Source organism: Pseudonaja textilis, chromosome 4 (genome assembly GCF_049901715.1).
Source record: "Pseudonaja textilis isolate UNSWEBS1 chromosome 4, rPseTex1.2, whole genome shotgun sequence".
In the NCBI taxonomy this organism is placed as follows: domain Eukaryota; kingdom Metazoa; phylum Chordata; class Lepidosauria; order Squamata; family Elapidae; genus Pseudonaja; species Pseudonaja textilis.
In genome coordinates, this window is record NC_141993.1 from 92,741,546 (window position 1) to 92,768,732 (window position 27,187).

The 27,187-nt window shown below is 49.3% G+C and overlaps 1 protein-coding gene across 1 annotated transcript; it reads right to left on the bottom strand.

Moving 5' to 3' along the window:
• Positions 1-12,090: 12,090 nt before the first annotated feature.
• On the bottom strand, positions 12,091-26,868 carry GMNC (geminin coiled-coil domain containing). Its single transcript, XM_087933796.1, has 5 exons — positions 26,848-26,868; positions 25,598-25,961; positions 21,201-21,286; positions 19,617-19,733; positions 12,091-13,729 (listed from the first exon to the last, which is right to left on the bottom strand). The coding sequence occupies exons 1-5, from the start codon at positions 26,866-26,868 to the stop codon at positions 13,157-13,159; spliced, it is 1,161 nt and encodes a 386-aa protein (XP_087789922.1). The 3' UTR covers positions 12,091-13,156.
• Positions 26,869-27,187: the final 319 nt, after the last annotated feature.

Here is a 27,187-nt window from a genome sequence, read left to right on the forward strand (position 1 = left end):
AGCTAGCAAATGTGCAGCAGCAGCCAAAAAAGCCAATGCAATCCTAAGTTGCATTAACAGAGGGATACAATCCAGATCAGGGGAGGTACTAAGACCACTCTATAAAGCCTTAGTAAGGCCACACCTAGAGCACTGCATCCAGTTTTGGTCCCCACACTATAAAAAGGAGGTTGAGGCTCTAGAAAAAGTGCAGAGAAGAGCAACCAGGATGATGAGGGGATGATTGGAGGCTAAAAGATATGATGAACGGTTGCAGGAATTGGGCCTGGCTAGTCTAGGGAAGAGAAGGACCAGGGGAGACAGGAGAGCATCTTCCAATATTTGACGGGCTGCCCCAGAGAGGAGGAGGGAGTCAAGCTATTCTCCAAGGCAACTGAAGGCCAGACAAGGAATAATGGATGGAAACTGACCAAGGAGAGAGATTCAACTTGAAATAAGGAGAAACTTTCTGACATTGAGAACAATCAAACCATGGAACAGAAGTTGCTTTCGGAAGTTGTGGGAGCTCCATCCCTGGAGGCTTTCAAGAAGAGGCTGGACTGCCACCTGTCAGAAATGGTGTAGGGTCTCCTGCTTGGGCAGGGGGTTGGACTAGATGACCTACAAGGTCCCTTCCAACTCTGATTATCTGTACTACCTGTACACGGCAGGGGAAGGATGAAGGGAGTAGACCACCAATTCCTTGAAGGATCCAGATGAGGGATCTCCCATTTCCGATCTCCAAAGGGTGGAGGGAGGTGGTCAGACTCCAAACAAGGACCCTCCCTCCCTCTACAAGGCACGAAGGGAGACCAAGGTTCCCCCCTGCCTCCCTTGGAACCGTCTCAGCTTCCAAGCCCACATCCATGGCCAGGGAGCTGCTGCCAGCTGGCTGTTCACAAAGGGAAAAGTGTTGGAAGGGCCACCAGACACCTGGCTCATATTATCATACGTGGTGGACATGCGTAGAAGCCAAAAAATACTGGACAAAAATGCATCCGTGGTTGGAAAAAAGTGACACAACAGCATTATTGATTTAACACCTGAAATATACCTGCTGGGGATCTTACCTGAAACTTAGAACAAAGAGAATAGATATTTAATTATTCGTGTCCTAATTGCAGCCCAGATTGTCTTTGTACAACGCTGGAAAACGCGGAGAGATTCCTATTGATGAAATTGTGATTAGGAAAATATTAGAATGGGCCATAATGAACAGATTAACACTTGCAATTACAGAGAATGAGCAATCTGAATATGATGAGATATGAGAACTATTTTATCGATGGTTAGAGAAACAACGTGAAAGCTAGAAATATCTAATAGAGTAGTGAAATAAGGAAAATAGAATTAAACATGGTAAGAAGAGGATTGTTATAATGATAGATATATTATATGTGTATCACTTGACACTTTCAAAAAGAGACCGGACTGCCATTTGTCAGAAATGGTGTAGGGTCTCCCGCTTGGGTGGGGGGTTAGACTAGATGACCTATAAGGTCCCTTCCAACTCTGATTATCTGTATACTAATAATGTGAAGATCTAAACAATGTTATTGTTATAGGATATTAAGAGATATTATGCATATTAATAACAAGATAACAATGGAGAACTAATATCAGTGTAATGAATATGATAGTAATTTTGATTATTGTCACACAAGAGATCTGTACTCAGACGACACACCGTTAAATGGAAGATGAATTGTTTGTACTTATAAAAAAATAAAAATAAAAAACTTTTATTAAACAAAAAAAAAGGATAGAAATCCGAGTCCAGAAAGAGGAGGGGGCTGATGGGAGTAGAACCCCTGTGTTTGGGGAGAAGAGCTGAGCTGAGAGGCTCCTTAAATGTCCATAAAGAGGAGAGAAATGTCCGTCATGCTCCATTTAAGATCGTCGAAGCTGGGGGAATTTTTAATCCGGCCAGGTTAACCTGGGTTGACTCCCCTTCGCGCGTTCCACCCGCCGCCTTGCCAGTTGCTAAGAGAAGCCACACTCCACACGCGCACACGCACCCCTGCAACACCATTGTGACGGAGACCAAGAAATCCATCTGCTCTGCCTTTGGAACTACTGCAGAGGACAAAAGGTGGCCGTCAGCCAGGCCTCCCATGTTCCTGGCACGTGCAGGACGCCGCCTCTGAGCTGTTTCTGATTTCAATTCTGGTGGACTTCAAGTCCCAGAATTCCCTGCGGGGCAAATTCTGGGGGATGGAAGGACGAAGTCGCCAAGGTTGGACGGGCCTGCTTTAAACCTTAGAACAAGGGTCTCCAAACTTGGCCACTTTAAGACTTGTGGATTTTTTCAACCATTTATAACCCATGTATAGAATGGAAGGATGGATGCTGAGGACGCAGATCAACCTCCAAGTGGCCTCAAGGACCCTCTCAAAGGAGGCAAATGACCAGCTGTCTGCAAGGAGTAGAAATCTTTCCCTTCCTCACCAGCCAGTCAGAGCTGAAGAAGCTTCTTGGAGGAGAAGCGAAATGTCTTCGAAGAAGTCCAGTTGCCTTCTGAAAAAAACACCTTTGGGACAACCAGGACCTGGATGACTGGGAGTCTCTACGGAAGGTCACTCCACTCCTCTACTCCAGGGGTCTTCAACCTTGGCCACTTTAAGACTTGGGGACTTCAACTCCCAGAATTCCACAAGTTGAAGTCCACAAGTCTTAAAGTTGCCAAGTTTGGGGACTCCTGATCTAGAAGTTTGGGGAAATTAGGAGAGATGTAGAAGATCTAGAACAGAGGTCTCCAAACTTGGCAACTTTGAGACTTTGGGACTTCAACTCCCAAAGTTGCCAAGGTTGGCCGAGGAATTCTGGGAGTTGAAGTCCCCAAGTCTTAAAGTGGCCAAGGTTGGAGACCCCTGCTCTACTCACAATAGAATTCCCTACACCTCCAGGCTTGAAATTTTGGGCTTGGACAATCTTGAATGGTCCGATCTAAGCATATTTCACAACATTGTCTGCGCTAACATCTCGCCTCTCAACGGCTTCTTCAGCCTCAACCACAAGAACACACGGGCCAACAACTGATGCAAACTCAAAGTAAACCGCTCCAAACTCGATTGCAGAAACTACGACGTCGGCAACAGAGCGGTCAACACCCGGAACACCCTATCCGACTCTGTCGTTGCATCCTCAACCAACCCCCCAAAAAACTTTAACCTCAAACTGTCTAACCATTCCTAAGAGGTCCTTGAAGGGGGCGCGCATAAGCCCACCAGCGTGCCTCCCATCCTTGTTTTACTGTCCCCATTTATCTGTATTTATTTCCCTTGTTCGGGTTTACGTTCAGACCTACGCTTCTCTTGTACGTGTTTGACAAACAAATAAAATAAACAAATAAAAATACATCAATAAAAATGTGTGAACTTCATCACCCAGAATCCCCAAGCCAACAGGTGTTAAGTTCAGCTCCCAGAATTCCCTGGCACAAATGCGTTCCCTGTTAGGCATCCAGAAATTATCCATGGGAATCAATCGCTCCGAGAAAAAGCATAATCGCCAATTGATTTATTAGGAACAGCTCTGGCACGTCTATGGACATTTCCAAAACTGATACTCATTCCCAGCGGGTATCACAAATTCCACCCTATCTCCTTCCACTTCATTAATCATGAGAACCAATTAACTCCAGCTGGAATTTTTTAAGGTGACATACTAAATAACCTTGAACTGTTCAACTTTCTCACACACACCCCTTCATTTCTTCACATAACCTTATTGGCAGGTGAATCTCGGAGCGGACATTCCCTTTGGTGTTATCCCCATTGTGGCCTGCTTACTCTCTTATCATCCCTTCCTCGGCAGTCTCTCCACTCTAGAAGATAGGAGGGGGGGGGGAACACCAGGCCTGGCCAGCTGGGGAACTCAGATGATGTCCCCTAGTTTGGGTCCTGAAGTGTCTTCACGGAAACCGCCAAGCCAAGGAGCCCTCATGTCAACCCTGAGCAACAAATGTGCTCCTTTTATGGAGAGTTTTCGGTGTCAGCACCTTGGCCAGAGGCAAACTTGAGTTGGAGAAGACAGCTGCTTGAGTTGGAGAAGCAGGACAAAAGTCACTCAACTACCAAGGTCCCCAACATGGGATCTTAGGGCTGAAAGGGACCTGGGAGGTCATCTAGTTCAACCCCCAGACCAAGGCAGGAGACCGCATTCCAGCGTGGAAAAAATGGTTGTCCAGTTTCTTGTTTAAAAAAAAAACAAACTCCAGTGATGGAGTGCCAACCACAATTGGAGGGAAGCTGTTTTCCAAGGCAACTGAAGGCCAAAGAAGGAATCATGGATGGAAACTGATCAAGGAGAGATTCAACCTGGAAATAAGGAGAAATTTTCTGACAGTGAGAACAATCAACCCATGGAACAGAAGTTGCCTTCAGAAGTTGTGGGAGCTTCATCCCTGGAGGCTTCCAAGAAGAGACTGGACTGCCATCTGTCAGAAATGGTGTAGGGTCTCCCATTTGGGTGGGAGGTTGGACTAGATGACCTACAAGGTCCCTTCCAAATCTGTTATTCCATATTCAATGGACAGAAGTTGCCTTCAGAAGTTGTGGGAGCTTCATCCCTGGAGGCTTTCAAGAGACTGGACTGCCATCTGTCAGAAATAGTGCAGGGTCTCCTGCTTGGGCAGGGGGTTGGACTAGATGACCTACAAGGACCCTTCCGAATCTGTTATTCCATATTCAATGGAACAGAAGTTGCCTTCAGAAGTTGTGGGCGCTTCATCCCTGGAGGCTTTCAAGAAGAGACTGGACTCCCATCTGTTAGAAATGGTGCAGGGTCTCCTGCTTGGGTAGGGGGGCGGGGTTGGACTAGATTACCTCCAAGGTTCCTTCCATCTCTGTTAATCTGTTAAATCTGAAGCTGTTCCATGGTTAATTGGATTAATTGAAATTGGAAACATCTCCTTAGCGGCAGGTTGATTCTCTCCTTGATTAGTTTCCATCTGTTGCTACTTGTCCTGCCCTCAGGTGCTCTGGAGAATAGCTTGACTACCCCTCCTTTTTGGGGGCAGCCCCTCAAATATTGGGAGAGCGTTATCATAATCCTTCTCTTCTTTAGATTAGACATACCCAAGTCTTAAACCGTCCTCAATATCCTTTAGCCTCCAGATCGTCTTTGTTGCCCTTCTCTTTCCCCCAGCGGAACTACTTGCCACCAGAAGTTGTGGAGGGTCCATCGCTGCAGGTTTTTAAGAAGAGACTGGAGAGCCATTTGTCTGAAATGACAAGCAGGGGGTTGGACTAGATGACCTCCAAAGTCCCTTCCAATTCTGTTATTCAACGTTCTAAAGATGAATTGAAACTGTGGTCTCCTCAACACCTTTCGATGTCTCCCAAAATGTCTTCTGACAATGTTTTGGTGCTCTGTGGCTGCATTTCTACACAGGGTCAACCTGATTACTGGATCCGCTGTCTGGGTTCACACAATTACACCAGTTAAACCAAAGGTATTAGATTCACATCATGTCAGGGTGCTGGCGATTGTCCTGAATTCAATCATGAGCCTCGAGCCCAACTTCAAAAAAAGACTCACAAGATTTATTAGGAGCACCGTGCCGGCATTAACCTTAAATGAAACCAACTCTGACGTACGTAATTCACAGCCACCTGTGACTGTTTCCCCACCACCACCACCCAGGTGTGTCATAAATCAGATTCTCCAACGAAGCACCTTCACGGGTGTCATCAATCACGTTCTCCAATGAAGGATTTTCCCTGGGCGGAAGATCCGGTAGCCTAGGCTACAATCGTTGTAAGATAAGCATGGAATGTATTTCTGGTTTGAAACTGCTGTGCTGCTCCTTCAGGTTCCTCCCCCCACCCTTGTTTATGGCAACTCAAAAACAGGCATAGGAATGCTTTACGAGTTGACACATAAGCCTCTAGATCCCGCAAACCTAATCACAATTGAACAGTGATTACGAATTGTAGCCTGTGGTGTGAGCCACCCAGACTTGACTTAACCTGGTTAAGTGTTTTGTGAGAACGCAGCCTGAAGGACTTTGGACAAGGGGCCCGTTCCATACTTTCCACACTGATCCTGGGATCAAGTACTTTTTGGAAAGACAGATCCCAAATCATAAATAAATGGACCATCAACCTATAACCATCCGTTGAGTCATTGTTCAAAGTTACAACGGCATGGGAGAAAGCGACAGGTGACCATTTTTCACACTTATGACCACCACTGCACAATCCCCGTGGTCGTGTGATCGAAATGTGGACTTGGAGACTGTCTCACATTTATGAGGGTTGCAATGTGTGGTGACCCGGGGCATGGCAAAAAGGCAACGCAGCCAGATGATAGGTATGGGTCCCTTGATTGGTATGTCCCGGTTACCTTCCAGTCTGGAAAAAAAAACTCTCCCAGGAACCTGCAACAGCCTTCGACTATGGATATTCTAGTCCAAAAGGTTACAAACAGAAAACTTTAAAATATGAATTTAGCAAGACAAGATAAATCCGGCAGGGCAAGATAAAAAGTTACAGAAGTGAAGTAACACGGCAGTAAATCAACCCAGTTGGGACGACTCCAGGAACACAGATAAGCAAAGTCAACACAAGATAAACTCACATTTGTTCCCAGAAGCTGCGACTCTCAGCTTGCATCTCTTTTAAACTCTCATTCCCAGGTGTGGCTAATGAAGGGAATCAGGGCCCTTTCCTCCCCTGTAAGCCACCTAACTCACCTTGCTCCCTTCTCTGTTCCTCCCTGCGTGCCCTAGGATGAGGAAGGGGTGGGTCTGGGTCTTCCTCTGAACTCCCTTCTCCCTTGTTCTACCTCTCCCCTGCTCTGCCCAGCCGGACTTTGCTCTTCCTCAGTTTCCTCCACAGCCAACGGAGCCACACTCCCACTCCGTCAGCTCCTTCCTCCTAGGATTCAGACTCCAACGGGGATGGTGGTGGTGACACGACACAATGTCCTGGGATCACGTGATTTTTTTTTGGACAAGCAAAGTCAACAGGGAAGCCAGGTTCACTTAAAGAGCCATGGCCCTAACTGAACAACGGCAGTGTTTCAGTGAACTCCCATGGTGAGAAAAGACTGTAAAACGGGGCACCACTCACTGAATAACCGCCTTGCTTAGCGGCTAGAAATGTTGGGCTCGATTCTGGTCATTCAGTGGAGGAATTTCCCGCTTTGGGAGAGGGGTTTGCTTCCATTCTGTCAATGATTTCTGAAGTCTCTGGTTTTCCAGGAAGAGATACTAATATTCCCCTTTGCTAGAGGAGCTTGGTTGGAAGATCAAAAGTGACCTTGGGAGATCCAGGGATCTGGAGGCACCTGGCGTCCTCGATGGGCCGTCCCTCCATCTCTGCATTCCTATGAAAGGAACATCTTCCCTCTGATGCCACCTGAGCCACCATTACTCATCAACCCCATCGGGAGTTAATCAACAACGCAACTGGCCCTCAGGGAAGTCAACCACAACGGACCTTTCTAAGGCTGCCTTCCTCCCATCTGCCCGCTTTCACGAAGAACGGTTGCAGGGTCTTCTTATAGGATTATTATTTAAGGCTTGTGAATTGTGAATTGAAATATGTATGAAAATCAATATGATATTGTAGGGAAAGAAATGACACGTGGAGTACGATACAAAGAAAATAATATAATGTAGTATATGGCAGAGGTCTCCAAACTGGGCCACTTTAAGACTTGGGGACTTCAACTCCCAGAATTTCTCGGCCAACCTTGGCAACTTTGGGAGTTGAAGTCCCAAAGTCTCAAAGTTGCCAAGTTTGGAGACCTCTGTTCTAGATCTTCTACATCTCTCCTAATTTCCCCAAAGTTCTAGATCAGGAGTCCCCAAACTTGGCAACTTTAAGACTTGTGGACTTCAACTTGTGGAATTCTGGGAGTTGAAGTCCACAAGTCTTAAAGTTGCCAAGTTTGGGAACCCCTGGTGTATGTTAATAGATATAAATGATGATATTACTATCAGAATGTATCATTTGTTAAATGAAAATAAGATGGAAACTATGATTTGTGTCTCACAATGAGATCAGAGAGAGATTTTGTCTTAAAATATAATAGTGGCACAATTAATATTAAAAAGGGGATAAAACACTGCACAATATAAATTAATATTTTTTCATATTTTCCCCTGAACGCCATCACTCTGCTAAGCAAATAATTCCCTCAACACTGTCCAATTATTTACAAAGTCTGCATTACTTTTACTATAACTATTAATCCTCCCGTCCTTCCTTTCACCCATCTCCTCCACCTTATGACTGTAACTTTGTCGCTTGTATCCTAACAATTTTTATTGACTGTTTCCCAGTATGATTTGATTGCTTATTGCACCCTATGACTATTATTAAGTGTTGTACCTGATGATTCTGGACTCTTGACGAATGTATCTTTTCTTTTATGGACACTGAGAGCATTTGCACCAAAGACAAATTCCTTGTGTGTCCAACCACACTTGGCCAATAAGAATTCTATTCTATATGAACTTATATGATGATTTAAACAATACAATTTATTAAACATTGCAAATATGAGTATTAAGGGAATATGTGTAACAAAAAATAAATAAAAAGAATATAGTGATTGATATAAAGTACCATATGAGAATATTGAATGATAAAAATTGATACTACAAAGGAATACTAAATTAGACAAGAAAGTGAATAGTATGAATATGAAAATATGGTTAGGTTTGTTTCAAAATGTTAAATGACCTGGAGCTCACACTGTTCATACAATGATGTATGTATAGAAATAAAAAATATTTTTTTTTAAAAAGAACGGTTGCAGGAACTGGGCCTGGCTAGTCTAGGGAAGAGAAGGACCAGGGAGACAGGAGAGCATCTTCCAATATTTGAGGGAGGGGGTTGGACTAGATGATCTACAAGGTCCCTTCCAACTCTGTTAATCTGACTTTAATCTGATTTTAATGAATAAAAGGACCAGGGGAGATAGGAGAGCATCTTCCAATAGTTGAGGGGCTGCCCCAGAGAGGAGGAGGAAGGCGTCAAGTTATTTTCCAAGGCACCTGAAGGCCAGACAAGGAACAATGGGTGGAAATTGAACAAGGAGAGATTCAACCTGGAAATAAGGAGGAATTTTCTGACAGTGAGAACAATTAATCATTGGAACAGAAGTTGCCTTCAGAAATTGTAGGAGCTTCATCCCTGGAGGCTTTCAAGAAGTGCCTGGATTGCCACCTGTCAGAAATGGTGTAGGGTCTCCTGCTTGGGTGAGGGGGGCTGGACTAGATGACCTCCAAGGTCCCTTCCAACTCTGCTAATCTAACCCTCTTGCCATGGGTGTTTGGCCAGCCTTCTGCGGAGTGAGCCTCTTAAGTCTTCCCTCCTCCAGCAAAACCACGACTTCAAGAGGAGCAGTCCAATCCAAGGTGGTGGTGGGGGAACCCTGTTTTTTAGGGGTTCAAAGTTGAAAGGTTTAAGGCAGGAGGGTAGCCTTGCTAGCCTGGAATCAAAGTGGCCAATCTTGGCTGCGTTAAGACCTGGGGACTTCAACTCCCAGAATTCTCCAGCTCCAGCAGAGCTACCCATATTGCATATCTGTATAATGCAAATATTTATTAACATTTAATAAATAATATTAAGACTCAGTTCCTTTGGAAGTCTTTCTCTAAGGGAGGGGAGTCTCCCACCTGGGCAGCTTTAAGCCAGAAGGACTTCAACTCCCAGAATTCTGCTCTAAGGAACTGACAACCTTTCACCCTGGAGAAGATCTGTCCTTGGGGCTGCTAAAAGTCAACCTTGACTTGATAGTCCATAATCAAAAACACTTTCAGAGTAAAAGACTTGGAAGGGACCTCGGAGGTCTTCTAGTCCAACCCCCTGCTCATTGGACCCCCTGTCCAATCCCTTCTCAGAAACCTCCAGTGATGGAGCATTCACAACTCGGAACTTGGTTCGTTTTCCGAACCGTTGTCCAATCATAGTAAAGAGATGGAGGGGCGGGGGAGGTCCTAGTCCAACCCACTTGTGAAGCAGGAGGCGCCATACCATTCCAGACAAATAATTGTCCAGTCTCTTCTTTAAAAAAACCTCCAGTGTTGGAGCATTCACAGTTTCTGGAGGCAAAGCCTTTCCGATGATTAAGTGGTTCTCACTGTCGGGAATTTTCAGTTTGTATTTGATGTCTGTCTCTGTGTGGTGTGTGTGTGTGTGTGTGTGTGTGTGTGAGAGAGAGAGAGAGAGAGAGATGATAGATGATAGATGATAAATAGATAAAGGATAGATGATGAGATAAGAGAGAGGGAGAGAGGGAGAGAAAGAGAGAGAGAGAAAGAGAGAGAGAGAGAAGAGAGAGGGACGGAGAAAGAGAGAGGGGGAGAAAGAGAGGGAGGGAGAAAGAGAGAAAGAAAGAGGAAGAAGGAGAGGGGAGAGAGAGAGGGAGAGGGAAAGGGAAAGAGAGAGGGAGAGAGAAAGAAAGAGAGAAAGAGAGAGGGAGAGAAAGAGAGAGAGAAAGAGAGAGAGGGGGAGAAAGAGAGGAAGAGAGAGAGACAGAGAAAGAGAGAGGAGGAGAGAAAGAGAGACAGGGAGAAAGAGAGAGAGAGGAAGAAGGAGAGGGGAGAGAGAGGGAGAGGAAAAGAGAGAGGGAGAGAGAAAGAAAGAGAGAAAGAGAGAGGGAGGGGGAGAGAGAGAGGAAGAGAGAGGGACGGAGAAAGAGAGAGAGGGAGAAAGAGAGAAAGAGAGAGGAAGAAGGAGAGGGGGAGAGAGAGAGGGAGAGGGAAAGAGAGAGGGAGAGAGAAAGAAAGAGAGGAAGAGAGAGGGAGAGGGAGAGAGAGAAAGAGAGAGGAAGAAGGAGAGGGAGAGAGAGGGGGAGAGAGAGAGGAAGAGAGAGGGACGGAGAAAGAGAGAGGGGGAGAAAGAGAGAGAGGGAGAAAGAGAGAAAGAGAGAGGAAGAAGGAGAGGGGAGAGAGAGAGGGAGAGGGAAAGAGAGAGGGAGAGAAAGAGAGAGGGAGAGAGGGAGAAAGAAAGAGAGAGGGAGAAGGAGAGGGAGAGAGAGAGGGAGAGGGGGAGAGAAAGAGAGAGAGGGAGAGAGAGAGAGAGGGAGAGAAGGAGAGAGAGTGGGGAGAGAGAGAAAAACTGCACTAATTTAATAGACGTTAATTAATAGACACCCCAGCACCCAGGCAGCTTTCCAGATTGAAAGTCGAAAGACACCAATCCAGAAGGTTGGGATTAGCCAGTGTGCCCCCCACACCACACCCCAGCCCTCATTCCTCTGGGGCAATTAGCCTAGAAAATTCAAAGTTTGAACCCAAGTGAAGGAGAAAAATCAAGAAATCCCCAAGAGACTCCCAAGTGAGAACGGCATGCGTCTGTCCATGCGCCCGCAAGCCCCCTTATTCCCATTGATGGATGCTTTCACGCTAAACAAAATTTTGGAATCCATGCAGAAAACGATGATCCAGCCTGGGAAGTTAATATTTTACTTTATTTCTCGAAGAAGAGATACTGGAAACGTCTCTCTCTCTATTGGTTCTATGTGATCTTAATTTAGGGGGAAAAAAATATCAGGCAGAGATCCAAAGGGCCAATTATTTTGATGGTAATGATCACAAATAATAGCTGTAATAAACACGAGGCAATCTCACAATTGTCCATTATCCAGACTCTGCTGGATAAAATCAACTGAAGCTGAGAAAAGCCTAGAAAATATCTAGAAAGAGACTGACAAATCTAGTTGCATCAACTCCGTGGAGTATATAAAAAAGGAGCACCAAGGAGGTCACCCTGGGGAAAATCTTCTCCAGACACCTGCTCTCCAGAGAGCTTTGAAGTTCTAGATCAGGGTCCCAAACTTGGCACTTTAAGATGGCTTCACCCCAGATTTCCTCAGCCACCTGTTCTGGGGTGAAGTCCCAAGGAGTGCCAAGGTTGATACCTGTCTTCATTCCCACTTACCGGTCCCCCTCCCCTTTCCATGTTTAGTCATTCTCCCTTTGGGTTCCTTGCTACACCTACATCTCTTTCCAAAGTTCTAGATCTTCTGAATTCTTCCTAGGGGTCCCCCAAACTTGGCCACTTTAAGACTTGGGGGCTTCAACTCCCAGGATTCCTCAGCCAACCTTAGCAACTCTGGGAGTTGAAGTCCCCAAGTCTTAAAGTGGCCAAGTTTGGGGGACCCCTGATCTAGATCTTCTGAATTCCCACCCCCACTTTCTTGATCTTAGCCCATCTGCTACATCTCTCCTAATATTTTCCCCAAATTCTTAGACCTTTCGAATTCTCCCCTTTTTAACCTTAGCCCATCAGCTATACCTTTCCTAACTTTTCCCCCCAAAAAATTGGCAGATGGGACTCATCAGAGAATGCTCCCCACTTAGGGCACATCAAAAATAATAATAATAATAATAATAATAATAATAATAAAATAGGCAGGAGCAGCATAGCTGGCCTTCGAGAGCCAGGAGAGAGTGGCCACCACGCGATCCTTCACAAAAAGCTTTCCTTCATCGGAGTCAACCGACAGGTCTTTGAACCTTGCAGAGGTCTTCTTCAGGCATTTGTGGGTAGTCCCTCTTCCAAGTTCTGGTACTAACACAACAATAGCAGCCGTACCAGAGAGCAGGCATCTCAGAAGGGTGGCGTTTTGGAAGGCTAGTGTTGAGCAAGTCAAGGTGTCTCCAAGTCCAGGCAAAATGGACAGTTTCCTCTCACCGGTTCACTCCATCAAGGCCATGCCTTCCAGGTCAGTTGACAGGTCCCTCCAAGCAAGAACCTTTTTCTAGAACCCAACGGGTCATGGCAATCTCTTCGGAGTTCAGAAGACGCCGGGGATTTAGGAGGCAGCATCTCAGCAGCTTCTCTTCCTCGCATCTGGAGGGGCTTTCTGCTCCTGGCGCGCTCTTCGTTTGTGGCACCTTGCGTGGCCCTGGTGGCCAACCTTCCTACGGCTGTGTGTGAACCTTGCCGACATAATCCCGACAATCCTTAGGATTATAATCCTTCCATCCTCGAAGCAAGTGCAATGTAGAGTCGATGAGACCTTAGAAGGAAACGACCCCCCCCCTCTGTAAACACATCCTTCACTGGCAGTTAGAGCGGGGTTGGATGGTTCCGACCCTCACCGGGTTGGAAGGGACCTTGAGAGGTCTTCTAGTCCAACCCCCTCGCTCAAGTAGAAGAACCCTACTACGGCACGGTGGACCGGTGGCCGCCTGGGACGGAAGGAAAAGGCCTCATTCCGACTGGGTGGGCACCCAGGTGAGCTTCCACCCTCCGTCTTCATCCCTGCGCACGAAGGCCTGTCCCTGGCGGAAGCTGTGGGTCTTCACGTTGCAATGGGGGCTCAGGGACGTGGTGAAGGCCACGTCCATCTTGGCTGGAGAGGGGCGGTCAGAGCGACAAGGCGGTGGACAGAGCGAGAGGAAGGGGCCAGCAGCGTTGTCCGCTGGGGAGGTTAAGGGGATGATTTCGCCAGGTTGGCTCTCGCAGAGGCCCAGGTCGGGGCCCCCAAAGGGGAGACCCCAAAGGGAAGACCCCACAGGGGAGGGGTCCAGGGTCGAGGCACTGTAGTTAGCTGACTCGTCCACGGTGTCCACGTCCTTGAGCCCCAGGGTCTGGAGGACCCAGGAGTCCACGGGAGGAGGCGCCGGCTGCTCTTCGCAGGCCGAGAAAGCGCCTGAGAGGTCCCGCCTGGCCTTGGGTGGGTGGCGCCCCTCATGGGCCACGCGGCTCTCAGACTTCCGGTGTCGCTTGCCGGTCTTCCAGGTCCCATCGATGTCCTGGCTGTCCTGAAGGAGAAGCAGCTTCTGCTCAGGAAGAGGAGGAGGAGGAGGAAGAAGAAGAAGAAAGAGGACAAGATGGATGAGCCAGGCAGGAGGGGGCATCGTATTCGGAGGAAAGCTTTAGGGGTGGGATTATAGATTTATATCCTGACTTTATTGTTTGCACAAGTAAGCCAGCTGTCTTTTGTACCTGAAGTGGGACTAGAACTCACTGTCCCCGGGTGATTGGCCCAAAGTCACCCAACCAGCTTTCATGCCTAAGGCGGGACTAGAACTCCCCGTCTCCTGGTGATTGGCCCAAAGTCTCCCAATTGCCTTTCATGCCTAAGGCGGGACTAGAACTCACTGTCTCCTGGTGATTGGCCCAAAGTCACCCAACCAGCTTTCATGCCTAAGGCGGGACTAGAACTCCCGTCTCCTGGTGATTGGCCCAAAGTCTCCCAATTGCCTTTCATGCCTAAGGCGGGACTAGAACTCACTGTCTCCTGGTGATTGGCCCAAAGTCACCCAGCTGGCTTTCCTGCCTAAGGTGGGACTAGAACTCCTTGTCTCCTGGTGATTGGCCCAAAGTCACCCAATTGCCTTTCATGCCTAAGGCGGGACTAGAACTCCCCGTCTCCTGGTGATTGGCCCAAAGTCACCCAGCTGGCTTTCATGCCTAAGGCGGGACTAGAACTCCCTGTCTCCTGGTGATTGGCCCAAAGTCACCCAGCTGGCTTTCATGCCTAAGGCGGGACTAGAACTCCTGTCTCCTGCTGATTGGCCCAAAGTCACCCAGCTGGCTTTCCTGCCTAAGGTGGGACTAGAACTCCTTGTCTCCTGGTGATTGGCCCAAAGTCTCCCAATTGCCTTTCATGCCTAAGGCGGGACTAGAACTCCCGTCTCCTGGTGATTGGCCCAAAGTCACCCAGCTGGCTTTCATGCCTAAGGCGGGACTAGAACTCCCCGTCTCCTGCTGATTGGCCCAAAGTCACCCAGCTGGCTTTCCTGCCTAAGGCGGGACTAGAACTCCTTGTCTCCTGGTGATTGGCCCAAAGTCACCCAGCTGGCTTTCATGCCTAAGGCAGGACTAGAACTCACTGTCTCCTGGTGATTGGCCCAAAGTCACCCAGCTGGCTTTCCTGCCTAAGGCGGGACTAGAACTCCTTGTCTCCTGGTGATTGGCCCAAAGTCACCCAGCTGGCTTTCATGCCTAAGGCAGGACTAGAACTCACCTTCTCCTGGTGATTGGCCCAAAGTCACGCAGCCATCTTTCATGCCTAAGGCGGGACTAGAACTCCCCGTCTCCTGCTGATTGGCCCAAAGTCACCCAGCTGGCTTTCATGCCTAAGGCGGGACTAGAACTCCCCGTCTCTTGGTGATTGGCCCAAAGTCACGCAGCCGTCTTTCATGCCTAAGGCGGGACTAGAACTCCTTGTCTCCTGGTGATTGGCCCAAAGTCACCCAACCGGCTTTCATACTTAAGGCGTTACTAGAACTCTTAGTAAGGCCACACTTGGAATATAGTATCCCGTTTTGGTCACCACACGATACTAAAGTGGTTGAGACTCTAGAAAAAGTGCAGAGAAGAGCAACCAGGAGGATGAGGGGACTGGAGGCTAAAACCTACGATGGACGGTTGCGAGAACCGGGCCTGTCTAGTTTCATGAAAAGAAGGACCAGCGGAGACAGGAGAGCAAAGTTTTCATATTTGAGAGGCTGCCGGAAAAAAAAAAAGGATAGAAAGAAGAGTTTCCATCCATGGCTTCTTGCACGGCCTTCAGGCCCAAAGCGCCCAACGGCAGGACCAGAAGCAACAGATGGAAACGAACCAAGGAAAGATCCAACTGAGAATGAAGAAGACATTTCCTGACAGGGAGGACAATGAGCCAGCGGAACCGCTTGCCACCAGAAGTTGTGGCTGCTCCAACACGGGAGGTTTTCAAGAAGAGATTGGAGAACCATTTGTCTGAAGTGGTATAGGGTTTCCTGCCTGAGCAGGGGTTGGACTAGAAGACCTCCAAGGTCCCTTCCAACTCTGCTATTCTATTCTATTCCTGTATTTCTATTCTATTCTATTCTATTCTATTCTATTCCCTATTCTATTCTATCCTATTCTATTCCCTATTCTATTCTATTCTATTCTATTCTATCCTATTCTATTCCTTATTCTATTCCATTCCATCCCATCCCACCCTATTCTATTCTACTCTATTCCTTATTCTATCCTATCCTATCTATCCTATCCTATCCTATCCTATTCTATTCTATCCTATCCTATTCTATTCCTTATTCTATTCTATTCTATTCTATTCTATTCTATTCTATTCTATTCTATCCTATTCCTTATCCTATCCTATCCTATCCTATCCTATCCTATCCTATCCTATCCTATCCTATCCTATTCTATTCCATTCCATTCCATTCCACTCCATTCTTTTCTATTCTATTCTATTCCATTCCTATTCCTATTCCTATTCCTATTCCTATTCCTATTCCCATTCCCATTCCCATTCCTATTCCTACTCCTATTCCTATTCCTATTCCTATTCTCTTCTCTTCTCTTCTCTTCTCTTCTCTTCTCTTCTCTTCTCTTCTCTTCTCTTCTCTTCCGTTCCGTTCCGTTCCGTTCCGTTCCGTTCCATTCTATTCCATTCAATTCCATACCATTCCAGTAAACTCCACTCCACTCCACTCCACCCCACTCCACTCCACTCCACTCCACTCCACTCCATTCCATTCCATTCCATTCCATTCCATTCCATTCCATTCTATTCTATTCTATTCTATTCTATTCTCTATGTCCCGGTCCAAAGTCCCTCAGCCCACTTTCATGCCTAAGGCAGGACTAGAATTCACTGTCTCCCAGTTTCCAGCCTGCTGCCTTATGAACTATGAACTCCAATGAAAAATATCTATTGTCTGTCTGGCCTCACATGGGAAGGAATGCATTCAGACTGAATTAATAAGCTAAATATTTGGTTCTTCTCGGTCAACATCTTCAACCTATTTGCCTGTTTTGGCACAATTTAGAGCCCTAAAATTGAAAATAGAAAGGGATATTGTGCATTAATCAACCCAGACTTCTCAACCGAGGCACAACTGACCAGGTTCAAACGATCACATATTTTAGACGTACAAGAGTTGTGCAGACCAAACTCCAGGTCAAGGTCTCTGCAGAAGGCTGTAATTCTGGGAAAGACAGAAGGCCCAAAAGAAGATGGCCAGCAGAAAAGTGGAAGGACTTGAGTTATAATGGAGTCCAATACTGGAAGTCCTGAAGATCTAAGTTTGGGACATATACCTGTGGAGAAGGTCTATCTATGGTACGATGTCACTAGCAGTTGACCCCAACTTGATGGCATCTCCTCAACTGATCATCACCCAATCAGTGCAAAGACCCAGGTCCTTTGAGAAGTCCGTCATGGTGGGAAAGATGGAAGGAAGGAGGAGAAGAGGGCAACCAGGAGACCGAGGGATGGACGCAGTGAAACTCAGAGGTGATGGGGGCACTATTGGAAGATCTAAAGAACCTGAATGAGGGCCGGATCTTTCTGGAGAAATTCTATCCATGTGGCGGCTGATAGGCAACATTAAGTTGATGCACCTCATCAACTGATCAATCAGTCAATCAAGGCAAGGTCCCAACGTCTTTGAGAGGCCCATCATGCTGAGAAAAGTGGGAGGAAAGAGAGGAAGAGGACTTTGAGCAGCAAAGAAAATGGACTCAATTATGGTGGTGATGGGGGGCCAAGATTGGAAGACTTGAAGGGCCAAGTTGAGGTCAGCTTATCATGGAGAACATCTATCCTGTTTGCTGCTAAGAGTCAACAGTCATCTGGTAGTCTTTAATCAATCTGTCAATCAATGCAAAACCCAGTTTCTTTGAGAAGTCCATCATGGTGGAAGGAAAGAGAAGGAGGCAACTGCCAGCAAGGAAGATGGACTCAGTTACAGCAGTGAAAGGAAGTTCTGAAGGACCATATCAGTCTAGGTTGAGACCCCAACCCAGACAGACCAGGCTGGAGACAGATCAGCCGTGAAGAAAACCTATCCTTTTGCCTGCTAAGAGTCAACAATGATCGATCAATGCAAAGATCAGCTCCTTTGAGAAGCCCACCATGCAGGGAAAGGTGGAAGGAGAGAATAGAAGAGGACAACCACCATCAAAGAAGATCAACTCAGTTACAGTGGTGATAGGGACGCGGTTGGAAGACTTGCTTAGGGAAAGATCCACCATGGAGAAGGGCTATCCATGCAGGTACTAAAAGTTGACCCTGACTTGATGGCACATGATGAGTTGATTAATCAATAAGTCAATAAATGCAAAGTTCCAGCTCCTTTGAGAAGCCCATCATGCAGGGAAAGGTGGAAGAAAATAGAAGAAGAGGACAACCAGTGGTGAGGTAGATGATCTCAGGATCGGGAAGGAGGCGCTATTGGAAGACCTGAAGGACCAGACCAGAGACAGATCGGCCATGGAGAAGGTCCATCTAAGTGGTTCGCTAAGAATCAGTACAGATTTGATGATGGCACATAATCAATTCGTCAATTAATCAACTAAATGCAAAAGTCCATCTCCTTGGAGAAGTCCATCATGCCAGGAACGATGGAAGGAGAGGGAAGAAGAAGAGGACAACCAGAAAAGATGGGCTCAGTTACAGCAGTGATGGGATCCCTGTTAGAAGATTTGAAGGACCAGGTTGGAGACAGATCAATCATGGAGAACATCGATCCTTTGGGCTGCTAAGAGTCAACACTGATCGGATAGCATTCAACCATCCATCGGTGCAAAGGTCCAGCTCCATTGAGAAGTCCACCGTGGTGGGAAAGGTGGAAGGAAGGAGAAGCTCAGCAACAGATAAAAGTGATGGAGGCACCACTGAAGGACCAGATTGGGGACTACTCTCCTGGAGAAAGTCTTTTCACTGACCACACTAAGAGTTAACATCAGTTTGATGGCATTGAATGAACAGATTAAAATAGGCAGATTTGGTCTGACCTCGGCTTCCTCCAAAAGCACTAAGCCGAGTTTTTGTCCCGGTCAAACCCCTTTTATTAAACGAAGGTGAATTTCTTGCATCCACTTTCAGCCAAAGGCCTGGCAAACAGTCTTTTCAAGGGTCTAATGAGGAGCACAGACCTTATCTAGCCTGGAGAGCTGCCAAGTAAATATCTCCAAACGCAGTGCTGACAAGGAAGGGCTCAGCACAGAGTCCCCGAGATGCACAGACAGATCTTCACACTGCTGCAGCCAACAAATTGTTTCCTGAAAAGCCTCCTCCCCGTTTGCTCCTCTTTTAATTCCCATGGGAGGGGCCGTTCACTCTCCACCTGTGGCCTTACTCCCACGTCATCCCTTAGTTTGTAATTGTTCTGTTCTTTTGGCAGCTCTGCGCATGAGCACACTGGGAACAGGCTCCAGCTGCTCTTCTTCCCCACTGATCTCCGACTCCGGAGGAAGCCGATAACTGTCGGACGGCCCTGGCCCCATCTCTGCCTCTTGTTCCTTAGCTATTCCCTTCATCTGGCAGCTCTGTGCATGCGCACACTGGGAACAGGCTCCGGCTGCTCTTCTTCCCCGCTGATCTCTGACCCCGAAGGCAGCTGATAACTGTCGGACGGCCCTGGCCCCATCTCAGCCTCCGATGCAGAGCCCTCACCCGAGCCTTCCCCAGATTCCAGAACCGGCCCAGGTTCCTTCCCAACCTCCTCGCTACTGTCCGACTCTGCTGCTAGTTTGGTCACACCAAGATTTTTGGAGAACAGTGAAAAACTCATGCTTCAATTGCCATTTTGATTTTGGGGGGAACCCCCTCCCCACCCCCACAGGACACCACCCTCACCCCCAGATGTCAGTTGCATAGAGCAGGGGACGGGTTTCTTTGCACCACGAGGTCCAGAGTTGGCCTGGCTGCAGATACATAGCTACCTTGGTCTTCTCTTCCAGCTGCTGGACCAGGGCCGAGTTGAGGAAGTGTCTAAGGTGTTGGTTCTCTTCCTGCAGCCGAGCCAGCTCCACCTCCTTCTGGACCAGGATGTCCCGCAACTGCCAAGGGAGAGAGATGAAGAAGGAGGTTGGACTCCGCCCGGAACTCCCTGACATCCCCCACAATGAGTCCGTGGGGCAGAATTTGTCTCCTGGAGTTGTGGTGCTCCGTCACTGGAGGCTTTCAAGAAAAGACTGGACAACCCTTTGTCCACGCTTTGATGAGGACTCCTGCCTTGGCCTGGGGGGTTGGACTAGAAGACCTCCAAGGTCCCTTCCAGCCCTAGGATTCTATGAGATTAACTTCTCAGCGGACACCCGCCCGTGAAGGACTTGGTGTCTGATCTCTGAGAACTTCTTCTCCTATCTCCAATGGTGTAGACAGGGGTGGGCCTCAAATTTTTTTAGCAAGGGGCTCTCTGCCCTAATGACTGGCTGGGTGGGCGTGGCTGGGTGGTGGTCATGTGGCCGGGTGGGTGTGGCCAATTCAACATCACTTCTTTGCCCTAATTACCTAAATAATAATAATAATAATATAATAACAATATAATAATATACCAAAAAGTTGTTTATTATTTCGTGCATCTAATATAATACTTAAATAAAAGACTGGTTGAAACCAGGCTTAATAGCAGTGACTGTGAGAGGGATCTTGGAATCTAACTGGAGTTTCTGGTAAGTTACGGGATTCTTATTATTTGGGAATTAATCCGCTTGGAGGCTAGTGGCTGTGCTATCTGATTTTCTCAAGGGGTCTCTCTCTCTCTCTCTCTCTCTCTCCCCCTCCCTCCCTCCCTCCCTCCCTCTCTCTCTCTCTCTCAAGCAAGAGTGGATTGTTTATCTAGCTTGCAACACTTTTACCAGGTGTGAAATGCTTTTGGCAGAATGCCCAGAAGTTCAATTAAACCTACTAAGAGCTTTTCCTCGCTGCTTGTCTCTCCGAGCCCTGCAGAGTCTTAGCTGGGGCTCTCCTCCTGCGAACCCCAGCAGCCCACCCCTGTTAAACCAGCGTCTCTCCCAACCTCAGTGACTTTGAGATGGGTGGACTTCAAGTCCCAGGATTCCCCCACTCAGCCATTAACAAACGTGGATGTAAAAATGAGGTCCAATTCCCTTAACAACTGCCTTGGTTAGCAACCGAAACTGGTACTAATAGTGATTGTAAGTCAGGGACTACTAGCAGCCTTAGTTAGTTACTTCAGGATTAAAGCTTTCCATGTTTTTCCTCTTCTCCGGATGCAGTTCTGAACGGCACCAGTGTCTCAATCTTGACCGCGTGAAGGATGCTGGCTGGGGAATTCTGGGAGTTGAAGTCCCCAGCGGTCTTTCAGGTGGCGGAATGAGATTTAGGAGCCAACGGGTAGCCCGCGCAGCTCCCGCAACAGGGGTGGTGTGTGTGCAAATCTAGCCTTGCGCAGAGCCAACGCACTGCCGTCTTTGGAACCGATGGAAGCTTCCAGACAGTCTCCAAGGGCAGCCCCACGTAGAGGGAAGTGCAGTAATCCGGACGGGGATGTTGCGGGTTACCTGTTGGTTTCTGAAGAGCTGGGTTGAGAGTTGGTCTCCAGAGGGGGCAACATCTGGAAGGACGTCACCTGGGAAGTAGACCTGATCTGAACAAAGGAAGAAGGTCAAGAGGTCAGAGACCCCCTCCACATATCCCCCTCTCCCCCGCCCCCACAGGTGGCGCAGCCCCTCTCATCCTGAGTGGGTCAGCCAGGTGAAATGGGGTGCAGGGTCTCTGGTCTCCCCTCCCCCTCCTAAGCCAACACCTTCACTTTCCCCAAAGTCAGCCTGGGGGGATTCTGGGAGTTCAAGACCAGACTTCCTAAAAGTGGCTGAAGTGGGGGAACGAAACAGGCGGAGGAACGGTGGGAGGCGAAGTTCGCGGGTCTTAAGTTCGCTGCCAAGGTTGGGAAACCCCGTTTGATGGAGCTTTGAGAGCAGAATTTAATCAGCCTGTTTGTGCCGAGAGCCCCGAAGGCAAACTGGGTTTTCTTGGTTTTATACTTGAAAACATTTCACTTCTCATCCAAGAAGCTTCTCCAGTTCTGGTTTTCAAGGGGAAAAAAAAACCCCAAGAAAGTCTTGGAGATGAGACTTTTGGGACAAACATGACCCGGATGAGTGAGGAGAGAGAGAGAGATTACACAGAAAGAGATTAGAGAGAAAGAAAGAGAGAAAGAGAAAGACAGAAAGACAGAAAGAGAGAGAGAAAAGACAGAATGAAAGAGAGAGGAGAAAGAAAGAGAGAGAGAGAAAGAAAGAGAGAGAGAGAGATTACACAGATAAGAGATTAGAAAGAGAGAAAGAAAGACAGAAAGAGAAAGACAGAAAGAGAGACAGAAAGAGAAAGACAGAAAGAGAGAAGAAAGAGAAAGACAGAAAGAGAGAAAGAGAAAGAGAGAAAGGAAGAAAGAAAGAAAGAAAGAAAGAAAGAAAGAAAGAAAGAAAGAAAGAAAGAAAGAAAAAGAGAAACAGAGGAAAGAGATGAGAGAAAGAGAGAAAGAGAGAGAGAAAGAGACACAGAGAGAGAGATGAGAGAGAGAGAGAAAGAGGGAAGCAGAGAGAGAGAAAAGAGAAGCAGAGAAAGAGAGAAAGAGAGAAACCCAGAGAGAAAGAGAGAGAGAGAGAGAAAGAGGGAGAGACAGAGACAGAGAGAAAGAGACAAAGAGATGAGAGAGAGAGAAAGAGAGAAGGAGAAAGAGAGAGAGAGAGAAAAAGAGAGAGAGAGAGGAGGGGTGATCGTGTGTGTGTGTGTGTGTGTGTGCGTGTGTGTGTGTGCGCTTTGTGGGCCCTAAAACAAAGAGAAGAATGAAAAACAGGTAAATCACCTGTTGCTGAAGGCAGAAGCCGGAAGTCTGCTCAGGTGAATGACTGGACAGTCCAGAAGTGAGTTTTTCTCTTCTTCTCCTTAGTTTTCTAACTTTTGGGGTTTCTTATTTTTTTTAAAAAAATATATTTTTAACTGCAAATAAACTTTAATTAAAAGAACCTTTGGAGGGGGTGGGGGGACTCAAGGCGGCAGCCCCAACGAAGCCCGCCGAGCCCCCCTTTCCTGGGTCCTTCCAACTGCCGGTTTGGCCCCCTTGCCAGCAGCTCCCTGTCCTGCCCTGTTTCGACTCCTGGCCTGGGGGCAAACGTTTGGCTCTTGACCCTCCTCCTCCTCCTCCTCCTCCTCCTCCTCCTCTCTCCTCCTCCTCCTCCTCCGTGGGAGCTCCTGGCGGCGCCTGGATCGTCTTACAGAAGCGCTGCCGCCGCCGCTGCCTGGGCAAACATGAGTCACCCGGTTCCTTCTTCCTCCCCGCCGAACAATGGGGCCGAAAGACGCCACCCCCTAATTAAGAGGGTTTGCCTGGCGAGGAGGCCGGCGCTTCTCGGGCGGATTAGCCTGGCCCGGTTCTGCCAGAGCCGCCCCACACCGCCTCCCCCGCGCTCAGATGGGGGCACCGGCCCGGCTCCAAGTCTCTGGGGAGGGGGAGTCCTGCCCCTCCTTTCGGGGCCACTTTCCTCTATCACGCCTTCCTTCCTTCCTTCCTTCCTCTCCTTTTCCTTCCTCCCGTCTCTTCCCTCCCTCTCTCTTTCTTTTGCTCTCCTTCCTCTTCCTCTTCTTTCCTTTCTTTTTCTCTGCTTCCTCTTTCTCTCTTTCTTTTCTTTCCTCCCTTCTTTCTCTCTCCTTCCTCTTCCTCTTCCTTCCTTCCTTTCTCTTTCTCTCTTTCTTTCTTTCCTTCCTTCTTTCTCTCTCCTTCCTCTTCCTCTTCCTTCCTTCCTTTCTTCCTCTTTCTTTCTTTCTTTCTCTTTTTCTCTCCTTCCTCTTCCTTCCTTCCTTGCTCTCTTTCTTTCTTTCTTTCTTTCTTTCTTTCTTTCTTTCTTTCTTTCTTTCTTTCTTTCTTTTCTTTTCTTTTTCTCCTTCTTCTTCCTCTTCCTTCCTTCCTCTTTCTTTCCTTTCCTTCCTTATTTCTCTCTCCTTCCTCTTCCTTATCTGGGTTCTGGCATCCTCCCAAGGGTGTGTATTTCATTATCTTTTGATGTCTTCAATCCCTGTCTCGTTAATTGCTGCAGCTCCGGTTTGTGTTGGTTTTTATTTATAATTTAGATGTACTTTGGGTTCGGACTGAATTTCTTCTTTTTAAAAACTGGTTTTGGAAGAGTTTTCTCTCCAGTCGAGGATAACTGGACACTGAAGGCCGAGTTGGAGGAATTCAAGGGAATTTTTTGTGACTTTGTTGCTTTTGTGCCACGCCCCTTTGGGTCATCACATTGTGTGTGTGTGTGTGTTGAACAGCAAAGAGCACAATGTACAGGTAATCCTTGACTTACAACCATTGATTTTAGTGACAATTCGAAGTTGCAACGGCCATGAAAATAAGGGCCATTTTTCACACCTACAACCATGGCTGCATTGCCCAATGGTCACGTGATCCAAATTCAGAGGCTTGGCAACTGGCCTGCACTTATTGATGACGGTCCCAGTGTGATTCCCGGGATCACGTGATTCCCCTTTGGAGACCTTCTGAGGAGCCAAGTCGATGGGGAGAAACCAGATCTGCTTAACGACCGTGTGACTCACTGAACCCCTGCAGCGATTCGCTTAACGACGGTACCAAGGAAGGTCATAAAAGGAGGTGAAACCTCACTTGACAGCTGACTTCCTCAGCAACAGGGAGGCTGACCTGCCACGCTGGGATTCTCCTACCACGGTGCGATCCATCCCAGGGGTCTCCAACCTTAAAGACCCCTTAAAGACATGTGGAGTTCAGCTCCCAGAATTCCCCAGCCTTTATATGGCGGAAGGGGGGGGCTGGGGGGGGGCTGGAGAGTGCAAGACCAACCCCTTAACTAGGCTGCCCCGCCTTCCACCCCTGCTCAGTATCTCAGAGGTAAACTGCCTTGGTAGTTGGAGGTTCTAACCCTCACCTGAGCCTGCCAGGTATTTCTCGGGCTCCAGCCCCTCCCCTCCTCCCCACCTGGAAGGGTCTCTAATTCCACACCTGGCAGTGCCCAGTAGGTCCTGAAGCTGGGATGCCCAGACAGGATGGGGCGCAGGGGGATGATGGCCCCTGTTCTCTCTCCTCCTCTCCCCCTCCTCTCTCTCTCTTTCTCTCTCTCTCCTCCCCTCCTCCCCTCTCTCTCTCTTCCCTCTCTCTCCCTCTCTCTCTCTTTTCTCCCTCCTCTTCTCCCCTCTTTCTCTCCCTTTCTCTCATCCACCCTCCCTCCCTCTCTCCCTCCCTCTCTATCTCTTCTCTCTCTCTCCTTCCCTCTTTGTCTCTTTCTCTCTCTCTTTCTCTCTTCCTCTTCTCTTTCCCTCCTCCCTTCTTTCTCTCCCTTTCTCCCCTCCCTCTCTCTGTCCCTTTCTCTCTTTCCCTCTATCTTTTTCTCTCCCTCTCTATCTCTTCTCTCTCTCTCCTTCCCTCTTTGTCTCTTTCTCTCTCTCTTTCTCTCCCTCTCTCCTCCCTCTCTATCTCTTCTCTCTCTCCTTGCCTCTTTCTCTCTCTTTCTTCTCTCTTCCACTTCTCTCTCCCTCCTCCCCTTTCTCTCCCTTTCTCCCCACACCCTCTCTCTCCCTTTCTCTCTTTCACTCTCTCTTTTCTCTCCCTCTCTCTCTCCCTCTCCCTCTCTTCTCTCTCCCTCCTCCTCTCTTCTTCCCTTCCTCCCCCTCTCTCTTTCTCTCTTTCCCTCTCTCTTTTCTCTCCCTCTCTCCTCTCCCTCTCCCTCTCTTCTCTCTCCCTCCTCCTCTCTTTGTCTCCCGTTCTCCCTCCCTCCTTCCCTCCCTCTCTCTTCCCTTCTCCCTCGCCCTCCCTGAGCCTCCCGCCTGCTTTGGCTTCGGGCAGAAGCGCCTCTGCGCGGCCAGCAGCGGCATCCGCGACGGCTCCTTCCAGGTGCCGCTTCCCTCCCTCGCCTGGACGGCAGCAGCCGAGACTTACCTCCGCCGGCCGGGGCCGGGTCGTCGGGGAGAGCCGCGGCGGCGGCGGCCCAGATCGCGTCGAGCCACGTCTCCGGGGCAACCTCAGCCGCCGTCGAGGGGCTCCAGGGGAGGAGGTGGGCCGGGACCCCAGCCAGGGCCGGCGGCGGCGGAGGCTCTTGGCAGGGCGCGGCGCTGCTCTGGCCGGGAGAAAGAGGCAGAGAGGCCGCGTGAATGGAGGAAGAGGAGTCGGAGGAGTCGGGAAGGGCAGGCTGGACGGCCGCCTTCCCACGACACGCGTCGCCCGGCTGGGTCGGGATGCGGGCCCCGGCGACTGCTCCGGCCCTTCTCCGACCCCCGCCGTCCCGTCCGGCTAGGCGACCTCCCTGCAACCGGGGCGAGGGGGAAAAGTTGGGGGGCGAGGGACACCCCCTCCCTGGCCGCCAGTGGAGCGCGGGCGCCCGGTTGCAAATGCAGCTCTCTCGCCCGCGGCTGAGACCCGCAACCGAGGCAGCGCCGATGTCCGAGGTGGGGAGGAGGGAGGGAGCAGCCGAGGAAAAAAGGGACACCCCACCCCCCTCGGCCCCGGAGCCCCTTCCCCTTCGGGAGGGCTCCCCACTTACCATCTGAGCGGCCGGGGCGGAGGGGTCGGATCCAGCCCCCTCCCCTGCCTGGGCTCCGTCGAGGCTCCTTGCAAGCGGCGGCCCCTCGACGGGGCGGGCGGGTGAGAAGAGGAGGAGGAGGAGGAGGAGGCGCCCAGGTTGGTACGCCCGCCGCCTCCGCCGCCGCCCGCCCCGGGGCCAGCCTGTCAAAGCGGTGACGCGGAGCAGCCGAGCGCTGACCGTGGGGAGGGGGGGGGGAGGACGGGGAAAAGGGGGCACGCCAGGCGAGGGAAGGTGGGGGCGAAGGAGCCGTCTGGAGCTCCGCTGGTGCCAGCCCGGCCCGGCCCACGTCAGGGGGACACCCACCGACACCCGCACACACCCCTGCCCACCCCCGCGGACAAGGCCCAGGGGTCTTTGGGCTGCTGGGGGCCCCGTGCAACAAAGCCTCCCCCCATCAAGGCAAGTGGGGGGGGCACACCTATCTTGCTAGCCCTCGGATGGGCCAGTGGGGCCCCTTGCTTGGGTTATCTATAGTTCTGGTGTTCCTTAACCCCCCACCCCACCGCCCCCCACCCGTTTCTCTGGCAGCGCTAAGAAGCCTCCCTGGCAGGGCTGGTTTGTTGCCGGAGGACTGCCAAGGGAGAAGAAGAGACGCCCCCCGCCTCACCAGCGAAGGATGTTCTGGCATTTCGGCCGCTGGCCTTGGAAGGAGACCCCGGCCTCTTTGGGGGGGGGTAGTGCGGAGGCGGGCAACGGTGGTCCTTGGATGAGCTCTGCATTTCAACTCCCAAAAATCCCTGAGCCAGCCAGGGAGGGGACCATTTAAAAATAGGAAGGGGGGGAGGGAGGGGAAGGAGGAGGGGAAGGAGAGAGGGAGGAAGGGAGGGAGGGAGATGTGAATGAGAAGGAAGGAAGGAAAGAATTGGGAATGGAGGGAGGGAGAGAGGGAAGGAAGGAAGGAGATGGAGGAAGGAAGGAACTGGGAATGGAGGAAGGAGGAGGGAGGG